The sequence below is a fragment of the Marmota flaviventris genome, chromosome 6 (assembly GCF_047511675.1).
Source record: "Marmota flaviventris isolate mMarFla1 chromosome 6, mMarFla1.hap1, whole genome shotgun sequence".
NCBI lineage: Eukaryota > Metazoa > Chordata > Mammalia > Rodentia > Sciuridae > Marmota > Marmota flaviventris.
The window spans coordinates 47,644,722-47,657,258 of NC_092503.1; the positions used below are offsets into that span (position 1 = coordinate 47,644,722).

At 35.0% G+C, this 12,537-nt stretch overlaps 2 protein-coding genes across 13 annotated transcripts in view; one reads left to right on the forward strand and one right to left on the reverse strand.

Annotated features, from left to right (window-relative positions):
• Positions 1-12,537, forward strand: part of Trappc3l (trafficking protein particle complex subunit 3L) — a 74,899-nt gene that overhangs the window by 20,414 nt on the left and 41,948 nt on the right. The window lies entirely within an intron of this gene.
• Calhm4 (calcium homeostasis modulator family member 4) lies at positions 670-4,685 on the reverse strand. The gene is made up of 2 exons (XM_027928086.1): positions 4,128-4,685; positions 670-1,053 (listed from the first exon to the last, which is right to left on the reverse strand). Exons 1-2 carry the CDS (start codon positions 4,683-4,685, stop codon positions 670-672), a joined length of 942 nt encoding a protein of 313 aa, XP_027783887.1.

The window sequence follows — 12,537 nt, forward strand, 5'->3', positions numbered from 1 at the left end:
GATACCATAAGGCATCACTTCCTCCTGATTATGGAAGGATGACTGAAGACCTTCTTCACATGTTATTAGTTTAGCAAGGCATTTTATTGTTCTTCCCAATAGGTCAGATATTCAGATTTTAAGAAAGAGGAATAGACAGTAGAAACTTTCTAGATATTATATAAAGGTAGAAGTAGAGAAAGCCAGAAATTAGAGGTAAGGAAAACAATGATAGAAGACACAGAATTTAAAGGGGAAGAGAAAAATTAAAATTTATTAACACTTTATGAAAGGTGCTGCAGTAAACATATTGCTGATGTTATTACATTTAGTCTTCACAATGGCTGCATGAGGTAGCTAACATGTGGAGATGAAAAAAATGCCACTCAGAAATATAAATTTTCACAAATAGCAAATAATGGAAAAAAGAGGCAAATTTTGATGTGACTTAAAATTTCATATTTTTATTAGATCAATATGACACTGTAGGCATTACCAAACCATCAATGAATTTTAAAAAGGGAGAGATGGACACAATTGTCAAACTGATTTCTGAAATAGTATTTTTGGATGAACTTCTACCAACAAATATTAAATGGAGAGAGAAAATGATGAAGAGATTGCATTGAAACTCCATCATCATAAAGTCAAATATCTGTTAAATAACTTGAATTGTTAAAGATGCTATTATCAAGGTTTTAATTCAATGCCTTCTGGTTTGTCTTCATTATCCTCAACCACCCTGTCTCCAAGAAAGCTATAGTGCCCCTGTGAGGTGTCACCCATGCATAGAAGACCAGGTGCTGAAATATCTCTCCAGTCCTGACATGAAGGAATACGAATGTGTCTGACATCTTCACTCCCAGGACAGAAGCCAAATAGTTTCTTTATGCGCTGCCCAATGAGAAGACTGGAGTGCTCCTTTGCGGCTTGTTCAAAAAGCTCTCTCTCATTATGGAGGTGGTTGGTCCAGTAGTAAAGCTGCAGAGAGGTGAGGGGAGAGCAGCACCTTGCCAGACAGCAGGAGACCACGGTAGCAATGGTTGCCAAGGTGATCAAAATCCAGCCCAGCATCTTCATATAATTATTAGGAAGAAAAACAGAAAACATCAATACATCAAATATTCAAGAAACAGCCATGTCAAGAGGGATTCCTACAAAACTGAGAATTTAGATATGGGTAAAAACTTTGTTTTTCTAGTCTCTAATACATTAACAAGAGCTGATCATTGGATGTGGAAATGAATCTGAGAGGATAGGTCAAGTCGTTTCAACTTGGCTTTCAGATTACAAAGGAATTTGACCAGTTAATATGGAATGGATTCTAAAGTACTATTCTTTAAGTCACAGACGCCATAACCCATCAATTAACCTTACATAAGATACATAAACATTGTTCTTTGCTTATAGCTCAACCTTACTTCTCAAATCATCAGGTACAGGCCCATTCATTCCTTGGGAGCTTAATGAATATTTGGTAATGATGGTGATAAAAATAATAGTATGATAGACAATAATGGTAGCCTCCCAAAATGTCTTCAATCATGTGCCAACAAGTATTCATTGATATTTTTTCCTGTATTGCTCTTTCCTCTCTTCTTTTGCAACTAAAGAAGACAGTGAGGAAACTCAAATCTCTAAATTTATTATGGATAGTATAGTCATTGCAGCTTGTAGTACCTTATTATTTTCAAGTGGACTATTTAGTATTTAGTGCATGCTTTTAAAGACCACCATAAATGTTTTCTAGTCTTGGAATAATTTTTTTCTTTTTATTATTATTTTTAATATTTAACAATTGCTTTGTAAATAAATTAAGAAAGACAAGTTCCCCACATTTAGGGAAGCCAACAGTACAACAGTATGCAGCCAGTTTGGGCAATGAAGACCTCTTCTGTATCTTGCCATTTGACTACAAGCCTGGAGTAACTAGGATGGCACAGTGCAAGTTTTAGCCTCTATAGAGGCTAAAAACTACAGTTTTATATTTGTAACAATTTAACCGAATAGAGGCCAGCATAGTGGCAGAAATGTCATCTTAGATGCCCATTAATTCATAAACTATCACTTATTAAGCTCCAGTTTGACTTTCTACCTTTTGCAGCCTGTGGTGTTTGGTAATGGGGACTCAAATGGGGATTTATTCTCCTTACAGTCTTTAGACGCAAAAGGAGAGATTAATAAGCAAGCTGAAAGAGAGCACAATGTGATCGTTTCTGGTATGAGTAAACATGGTACCGAAGGAGCACAATAGAAGAGAATTGAATTCGTTTTAGGGAGAAGAACATCAGGAACACTTACCAGACGAGTGTATTCAGACTTAGAATAAAAGAAGTTCACAAGATGCAAGAAGTTGAGAATCCTTAAGGAAAGAAGACAGGAATATAACAGCCTGAAGAGTTGGGAGAACCACAAGAAACTTGTATTCACAGGTTCATAGGAGTCGTGGAGAAGAAGTCGTGAAGGACTTTGTATGTAATGCCAGGAATTTCGATTTCTGCTTAGGCTGGTAGAAAAAGGACTTTAGGGAGAGGGACCTCACCATCCAACTTACATTTAAAAGATACTTTTGGCATGTGTGTAGAAGATAGACTGAAATGGGTGAAACTAATGTCAGAGGTATTTTACAATGGGACATGGACAAAGAAGGAATTTTAACTTAATATGACCTTATAGTCAACTCAGAAAACTCAAACTGAAAAGCAACATATATTCTTCAAAAGACAATGAAGTTCAAGGTGGTTGCAGAAGGCAACCTGGTGAAATGGAAACAACATGACCTCTGGATATCTTAATCAACCATTTATTAGCTCTGTGAATATCTACAAGTTACATAAACTCTTTGAAATTTAGCAACTCATTTGTAAAACGGGGTTAATATCATCTACCTCTCAATATGATGAGAAAGTGGAGACATGAAATATTTATACAGTACTTTAGATGATAAATATCTAAAAATATATAAGTTTTGTTGTCACGAAAGCAAAACCTACTGGTAATGGTACTTTGAACTGTAAAATGACCTTTTTCATAGTAATCTGTGTATGCATTTTATTTTGACCTTAAGAAAATCTTACCATAATATCTGTATTATATTTTAATTTTTCTTAAGCAAGAACATTTTTTAAAAATCCTACTGATTTTTTGACTTGTCACATAGCTTCACAAGATTCCTCTCTGCCTGACTTTTAGGGCTAGTGTAAAAAAAAAACAAATTGAGACAAAGCATAACCTATTGGGATTTTTAACTTTTCTTAAACATATTGCAACACTTCAGTATTGTCTGTTTTGATTATAGTTTCTTTTTCAATTAAACTGCATTAGCATTCCTCAGTTTTAATAACTGAAAGTCTTTAGGTTAGAAATCTTATATGTCTTTGCAGTAAGAGGTTTAAAAATATGTTTTTACTGTATTACAGTGTTTTGAAAGTATGTTTTTCCCAAACCCCTTGGAGAGACTGATGGGAGGCAATGACTTTTTCCCTCCTGACAAAATGCAAAATTGTACTTCTAAAATTTAATCTATAAATGTAGTAGATGCAAGCTTTCCTCCCACTCCATCCCATACTTTGACACAAACCTGTCCATGGAGTGACCAAATTTAAAAGCATCATTGGAGATATTTAAATCATAATTAAGCTTCCTGTAATTTTAAGCAAGATCGTGAGAACATACATGCAGCAAGCTGGGATTTACAATACAGTATTAACCATATTCATAAAATTCATTATTTTTAATATAAATTCATAGGGCGGGGCATTTTAGATATGTTATTTTAGATGTATGATATATTGATCATTTATTACATGTTAGATATATAATATATTGCTCATATATTCCTCACAACAATTCTATGCAGTAAATACTATTAATACCCCAATTTTACAAATGAGGAAAGTGAAGCATGGATAACTTAATCAAATTTTTTCAGGCTAATGAATGGCAAAGCAAGACTAAATCCCAGTTTGCTGACTCCAAAGCACAATGTCCTAATTACAATCTATGCAACTGCTCAGTGGAACTCATTTTGATGAATGGAATCTAGTTTTTTTCCATAATCAGACAATACTAGAAGTAGCAGAAATGTGAGATGTTTCCAGTATTATAGTAATTATGGAATAGCGTGCCAAAAAAAATCAAAAACTTACTTGCGACTGGTACCTGTGCTGAAGAGCTACTTCATCTCTTACTAGGATCACATTAGAAGGAGTTGACCTGTCACATGGAAAGCCAGCTAGGATCTCTTCTCGTTTGCTGGCAGTGACATTTTGAAACTCCGGGTAATGGTCCACAGATGCAAATTCACTTGCTGCACACTCATAGTAATTGCCTTTCAGCAGGGTCACCGCCAGCCATGTTAATGGTGCAACAAGCGCCCCCCCTGTGATGCTGAATATCCTAAGGCAAGCCAGGCTGCGCTCCAAGGGACTGATGTTCCTGCGGCGGGGGACACAGCTGCAACAGTATTCACTGGTAATCGTCCACATTTGGTTTCTCAGAGCATAGCCAGCAATCAGAAGGATCAAAGCAGGAATGACAAGAAAGGCTGAACCATAATAGAAGTTTTTTCCAACTTGACAGGGACATCTGAAAGTGAATGAAGAGAACAGCTGTTGTCCACCAATAGTCAACACTGCAATCAAAGAGTTGATAAAGGTTCCACTTCTCTGCAGAGAAGAAACAATATTGTTGAGGGTCAGGCTCATCATGGGAAGTACATCCACAAATCAGCTTATGGCCCTTTCTGATCATTAGACTCCACAGCTATAACCATTTTATGGGCTCTTACTGGTTTAACTGGTTATGTCAAGTGACCCAACATACTTACATGTTTAAAGGATTCTAACATCTTTCCTTAGGTACTTTGTGAATCCTGACTTAATAAATACACACCAGATGATAGCTAGAAGAAATGGAAGGTATCTCAATTCTCATTTGGTATGTATAAACTGAGAAAATTTTCAATACATCTTCCTACTAAAAAGAGTAAAAAGAGCATAGCGGGGCTGGGGCTGGGGCTCAGTGGTAGAGCGCTTGCCTAGCATGTGTAAGGCACTGGGTTTGATTCTCAGCACTGCATATAAATAAAATAAAGGTCCATTGACAACTAAACAAACAACAAAAAAAATTAATCTTACTTTAAAAAAAAAGAGCATAGGTTGCTTGTGGAACAGACTGCCTCCATCTCTGTGTGCTGCTTTGTACAACACAAAATGCTGAGCATCAGGAAATAGAGTGCTGGAAGCGAAACAGAGACACTCCTGCCTTTGTACTAGATGAGGGTTCTATCATCATAAAGTTACAATATACAGAATAATGAATATTATCAAATACTAGAACAATCTGAAACTTAGGGTCCATTGGAAATTCCATAACCTAAGGATTCTACCATATCCCCAAAAATTTTCCAAAGAAGAATAAGCCTAGGTACCCCCAAAGCCAAATAACAAGAAAAACATTCTAACTTTGCATAAAGATTTAAAATCTGTTTCTGTTCCCAGAATATTGCTATGTGCTGCCTTAAAAGTTAAGTTGCAAATTTGTTTATGTGGTATCTTTTTCTTATATAAAAAGATTATATTTTATTTTTAATGAACTAGCATATCTGTAACTAATGAAATGATCAAATATGTAAGGTAATTTTATGTTAATTTGATTGGTAAATATTTATTGCGTGGCTCCTATATGAAGGGCCCTGGACTAGGCTTGGTTGGGGTTTTAAATTTTTCTTCTCAAAACTTTCAACTGTACATGGTTAAACATGTAATTAGTCACTTAAAATGCAGAACAGAGAAACTCATCCAAAGTGCAATACGACAATGAAATAAAATAATACAGCTGAGGGAAACAGAAGACAGATTAAGCAACTCACAATCTAGTAGGAATTTCAAAGAGAAAAAAGAAAGGAGAGGCAGAGAAGCAATATTTATGAAAAGAAATAACTAATAGCAAAATCAAAGTCAAGTTTTTACATCATGAGCATGTTGGTTGTTCTGAGCAGAACTAAATCAGATCAATTTACAATTAGACACAGCAAAGAAAAATGCAGAATGTGAAAACAGGAAATATTCTTAATAGCTACAAAAAAAGAAAAGACAGATATCCCACTAAAGATAGACTTCATATCAGTAACAATAGACCCTAGAAGACACTATCTTTAAGGTGCTTAGTACCAGCTAAATTGTCATTTAAGACAGAGCAAAATAAAAATACATAAAGACTAGGAAATTGATCTCCCACAGAACCTCATTGAGGGAATTATGAAAGGATATATTACAGCAAGAAGAAAAATGAACCCTGAGGAAAGACATGGGAGCAAAAATATTGATGAGCACAATAGAATACTTTTTAAAGGTCTCTTTAATTATTAACTATAGAAAACACTATTTTTATTTCTAAAGATATAACTAAGGCAATTATTACATATATTATGTATTATTATAATAAGATATCACTACATATCTACTAAGATGGCTAGAATTTAAGATTAACCATACCAAAGATCAGTAAGAATGCAAAACAACTGGAATTCTCATACACTGATTATGGAATGTCAAGTTGGACAACCTACTTTGAACTACACATTTTCTTTAAAAGTTAACTAGGCACCTATCATATAACACAGACATTTATGTCCTAGTTATTTACACCAGACAAATGAAAGCATATGTCTACATGAAAACTTATCTATGAATGACCATAGCAACTTTCTTTATAGTAGGTATAAATAAAAAATAGTCCAAATGTCCATCACCAAATGTGTGAATCAACAAATTATAATATCCATTTGAGAGAATATTACTAGCAAAATAAAAGGGAAAATTATTTAAATAAGCAAAACATTACTGAATTCAAAAATAATTTTCTGGATGAAATAATTCAGAAAAAGGGATATGTAGTATATGATTCTATTTATATAAATTCAAGGGATTATAAATTAATCTGTATTGACAGAAACCAGACTGATGCCTGCCTAGAAAGTAGGGGAGGAGGGATACGAAGGGAAAAATTACAAAGAGACTTGAGAAAACTTTTCGAGAGTTGTATCAATTTGTACCCACAGAGTTTTAATTTATGAAAGTGACTAAGTAACAACAAAGAGATGCCAACATCAGAGAAAGAAGGATCTTTCTCCCAGACAAGGGGGTATGCAGTGTCATACTAGGTCATATAAGGAAGCAACAGGTTTGGTCAGGAGGCAGAAAGAGGAAGGAAAAGGCTAAGCCAGAGCATTTATTGGGGTTTCTATGGGAAAGGCAGAGCAGGAAGGGCAAACACTTAGGACTGGCTAGTTTAGATAATTCTAGTGGGCTTTTGGCAATAAACTGTCCCTACATGTGTGTGACCTGAACATGAGTTGCTTTAGGGCAGGAAAATATTTCCTTTACTATGTGAGAGTTAGATAAGGAGGTGGTTCAGTACATGGGTTCAGGGTCACAGGGGAGATGTAAACAACTTGGCCATTATTTGACCCTGTAATTAATGGATGCCAAATAGACAACCTAAGTTGTCTATTTAGGGGTGATGGAAATGTTAATTATGCTGATTAATTTGATGAATACATATATATTATGTATATACACATATATATATTCTCATCAAAATGTACAGCAATTATATCTCAATAAAACCATAAAATTCAAGTATGATTCCAAAAAGAATAAATGTAAAATGTATAGGTCATTCAAAAATAAAGGAAATAGAAGGGGGATGTTGATATAAAAGGAGATGGTAAACAAAGGAAAAAGATGATAAAGAGAGAACAAAACAGCAGTAGAAATGAGACCTAATACATGAAAAATCATAATTAAATTTTTAAATAGCTAACACTTACTAGGTGTGCTACATGTTGGGCACTGTTCTAAGAACTTTGTCCCAATGAATTCCCACAGTCACTTAATAATGAGGTTATTATGGTATCCTCAATGTTGTTACAGACTGAGAAAATTAAGTCTGGAGAGATTAAGAAAATTGCTCAGTGTCACACAGAGATGAATGGAGGAACCAACATCAGGAACCAGGTGGTCTGGCACATACTTTTAACCCCCATGCCAGAACTGGCTTCAACTTGCCTATAAAGTGGTAAACAATCTATTCTGCTTACAAGTGACACTCTCAAAATTTTACCACATGTAAAGCTTGAAAAGAAAGGCACTGGACTGTAGATCACTGAGAACAATACTAACAGAAGGTAAAAGTGAACTAAGGCAAATAATGTCAAAAGGGCTAATTATGAATGTTCCATCATAATAAAAGCAACGATCCATTATAAAGATATACCAATGTCAACTTGTATGTCTGTGACTGCGTAACTTTGAAATATATAAAGCAAAAGCTAATTGAACTATAAAGTAACAGTTTTATCATAGAGATTTTTAACATATCTTTATCAGAAATGAATTGATCAAGTAGACACTGGAAAGTATACAAAAAATGCAAAGAATAATCTTAGCAAGTTTTGTCTAAGATATAGGTGTTCAGGTAGAGATATGTAGTATTTCATCCCCCCCCCAAAATAGAAAATAAACATTTTTATAAACTACCCACAAAATAACTAGCAAAATATATTGATTATGTAGAAAATCATAGGGGAAATTCCAGCACTAATGTCCAATAATAAGGAAATAAATTAATACACCATGGTAACAGAATGTATAGAGTGGAGTTTGGCAACTATGGCTTACGGACCAAATTGGCCCACTGTCTGATTTGTATGGTTTATAAGCTAAGAATGGATTTTATATTTTAAAATGGTATAAAAAATTGTAAACTATTTTGTGATATGTGGAACTTATATGAAATTCAAATTTCAGGGTTTATAAATTAAGTTTTATAGAACATAGTCACATGTCTGTTATTTCAGGATAAAGACCACCTTTACATTGCAGCAGCAGTGCCGAGTTCTTGTGACAAAATCTATATGACTGCAAAACTTAAGATTTTTACTCTCTAGTCCTTGACAGACAAGTTTTGCTGATCCCTGCTATAAATCTGTTAATCTACAGTAACAGGCATGGAAATCGATAAACCTTAAATAACTTTAAGAAAAATCCAAGCTGTAGGATACATGTAGTAAGATACTATTATATAAAACTCCAAATACTATTATATATTCTTTATGGATAGTTGCATATCTCAAGTTTAAAAAAATGCATAGAATGATCATCATCAAGCTCTGGATAATGTAACCACTGAAAATGAAAGGAAAATAGAATTAAAGAGGGTGTAGCTGTATCAGTCCTGCTTTATTGCTGAAAATAAAGCCTGAAATATATATAGCAATGTGTTCAGTAAAGTATTAAAAACCACATATTTCCTTAGATTTATAATTTCATATTTAAAAGCCTACCTAATTAGAGTATATGAGAAATGTGGAAGTGGGAAAGGAAATTACAGACCATTCTTTCTGGGAACTATGTAGGAAAGGATGGACCATTGATGGAGTAGATGTCACTATTGGAGTGTCAAATTATTGCTGTAAAGGAGCTCACTGACAACAAATTTGCAAGTTTTTTTATTGTTAGCTATTGAAATAATGACTTCATCTGCAGTGCCAGTGTGTGTGTAACTTGTCAATGGCTGTGATGGATTACATCTATGAGTAATCTATTATCTTTCGGGCTTTGTCTTAGTCCTTTTGTGCTGTTATAAGAAAACATATGAAACTAGATAATTTGTATAAAAACACACACACACAAATTTATATTCCACAGTTTTAGAGGCTGGGAACTCTAAGATTAAGATGACAACATTGATGTCTGATGAGGGTTGCTCAAGGCTTCCAAGATGGCACCTTATTGCTGTGTCCTCATATAGCAGGGGAGCAAAACATAAAAAGGCCTGAGCTAGTTCTGTCCAGCTTTTTTACAAGTCTTTCATTGTTCATGAGGACAAAAGCTTCATGGCTATTAATCAGTTCTCAGAAAGCCTCACCTCTTAATACTACCACAATGGGGATTAAGTTTAAGCCAAGTGCATTTTGAGGGGACATTCAGACCATAGAAATTTATAGCTAAATTGTCTCCTTGTTAAAGATAACTTGCAGCTGTTTGCAACACATAGGTATCAAATGTATATTCCTCAGCATGGACCCACCACCTCATTCACAAGGTACAAGTTGGCACATAGATATGGGATTGTCACCAAACTCTAGGGCTATCCTTAAGGGACAAGTCACACACAGATATTACTGAAATAACACAAGATAAAATAAACACTAAAACCAGCCTTAAATTGAAAGAGTTTGGGGAAAAAATGAGTAATCTATTTTCTTTTGGGCTTAAGAAATAGAAAGAGCTTGAAAAAAAAAATGAGTAATCTATTTTCTTTTGGGCTTAAGCCTCTGGACCAGATATTATGGTACCAGGAAATAGCTCTCATCCATCTTCTATTAGCTATTTCCCACCTCTCACCTGCCCAGATACCTCCCAAAGGCCCTGTGTAGAGGTATGGCCAGTTCACCATTTACTTGGATTGGTTCATTACAGTGCACATTTGATGAAACTCAAGAACACTTCTTTGTCTCAGCCCTAGGTCCAAAATCAGTCCTGGCCAGCCTAAAGAACTTCTACTGAGATAAAAAAAACTACCTGTGTATTATTTTGAAATGATTCTCCTTCGTAGTTTATTGCCAGGCTAGATATTACAGATCATTTACCTGCTTCAAATATAAACTTGGAGCTGTCTTCTATTTAAGTAGGGGGTGGCTTTAAATAAAAAGAATGAGCCAGGGACAACAAAACAAAGGTTCCCTCAGATCCTAACAAGTGCTGAAGGTCAGTGGGTTTCACAGTCTGAAAAACAGCAAACCAGTGTACCCAGTGACAATGACTACAGCTGCATTTGTGCAGCTTTGCTTGGTACAAAGTCTCTGGGCTGAAACTAAGTTCTTCTTTCTCTATCCCTGTGTCCCAGGAAGAGGGCTGTTGGGTAGAGAGTAGTCTTGTTAGTCTGGAGGAAGAGCTCGCTTTCTCTAAATTCCTCACAATGTCCTGAATTCCCACAATGGCTCTGATGCAGTCCTACCACAGCCATTAGAGTTTAGTGATTGATTCCAGTATTATCATACCCTCTCTCCGAGCACACAGATCTTTTCTGGTTTTCTCTGTTTCTACACTAAGCCCATCAATGTGTGATAGCTGCACCTTAGTGACTTTGTGAGCCTACCCCGAAAATATTTTGTCCTAACATAATTAGAATATGTGCAATAGGGGAAAAAAACAACAACGCTGTCTTAATTTATAATCAATAAAGTTAGCTCAAATCCCTTTCCCACCCACTATCTAGGCATATTTGAACAAATTTCTAGTCTTTCTACATTTAGATTCCTATTCTACAAAATGGCAATGATTACAGTAGTGACTACATCACAGATTATAGATGAATTAAAACAAGGCAAAGAGAATGAATACCATGTTGTAAATTGTATAGTTTATACAAGTTGTCATTAATCTGCTACTGAAAAGTCCTCCATGCCCCACAACTCAACAAAACTGATTTTCCTGAGATCATGGTATCTAGGCACTAATGGAAATACCATAAATATTATACAATTCCACTCAATAAATTCACCTACAGGAATAACCTATAGTTATTGACTATTAATTTTTACTTAGCGCATTACCGTGTGTTTTATAGCACATATTATCTCTTTGATACTCACAATTATTCTTTGAGGTAGGTATTATTACTGCTATTTTGCAGATGTGAAAACTGAGCCATAGAGCAATAAAGTGGCTTGCCCAAGGCCACACAGCCAGTAATTGTAGAACTGCAATTCAGCCTGAGTCTTTCCAGTCCTCCAAGGTTCTTTCAACTACCTCACACTTCTTCAAAGTATTCACTAGTCTGTTCCTTTATAGCAAGAATATGCCAGAGCTAATAGAACTAATTGTCTCAAACTGTAAAGAGGTAGGAAACTACTTTTCTAAACTGAACTTTATGCTTCTGTTTCTGGAACAGCTTTGATCCTCCACACCCCATAGTTGTCAAGATGAGATTTCTTGTTTGAACTTTAAATATCTTTATTTCTATATAAATAAAGCAAGCTTTCAATAGTTAACATCTTAGGAACTATCAAAAGAAAGCTAAGGGCTTACTTTCTCTGCCAAAATCATCACATACATTATTAAACTATAGAGCACCCATTTTGTGCAACAGTTCTGAAAGAAATTATCACTGATTCAACACTTCTTAAAATGCTGTTGCTGCTTATGAAAAGAAGAAAAAAAGATAAAGGATATATTTGACTATTTGAATATTGTAATCACACAATATGGGGGCCTACGTCCTGAGAACAATGTGATACCCATTTGAGTTGTTGATAAGGTTTGAATGAGGATTTAGTGCCTAAGTATTGCTGATCTTGTCTCTCTAATTCATAGGACAATCAATACAAGACTGAATAATGCTAACATTTAGTTCTCTCTAGATTATAAAGGTTTCTGTTTGTGATTTTAAAACAATGCCTTGGCATGAGAACAAAACACCACTCTTGAACTCCCTAGGGCTAAAGAATTTTTAGTGTCTTGGTGCTTCTGATCTGACTTCACACTATCA

Coding starts and splice junctions, on each gene's coding strand:
- Calhm4 (XM_027928086.1), bottom strand. CDS start 4,685: ATGAGCCTGACCCTCAACAATATTGTTTCTTCTCTGCAGAGAAGTGGA. Junction 1,054..4,127: donor AGCACAGGTACCAGTCGCAA/GTAAGTTTTTGA, acceptor AATTATATGAAG/ATGCTGGGCTGGATTTTGAT.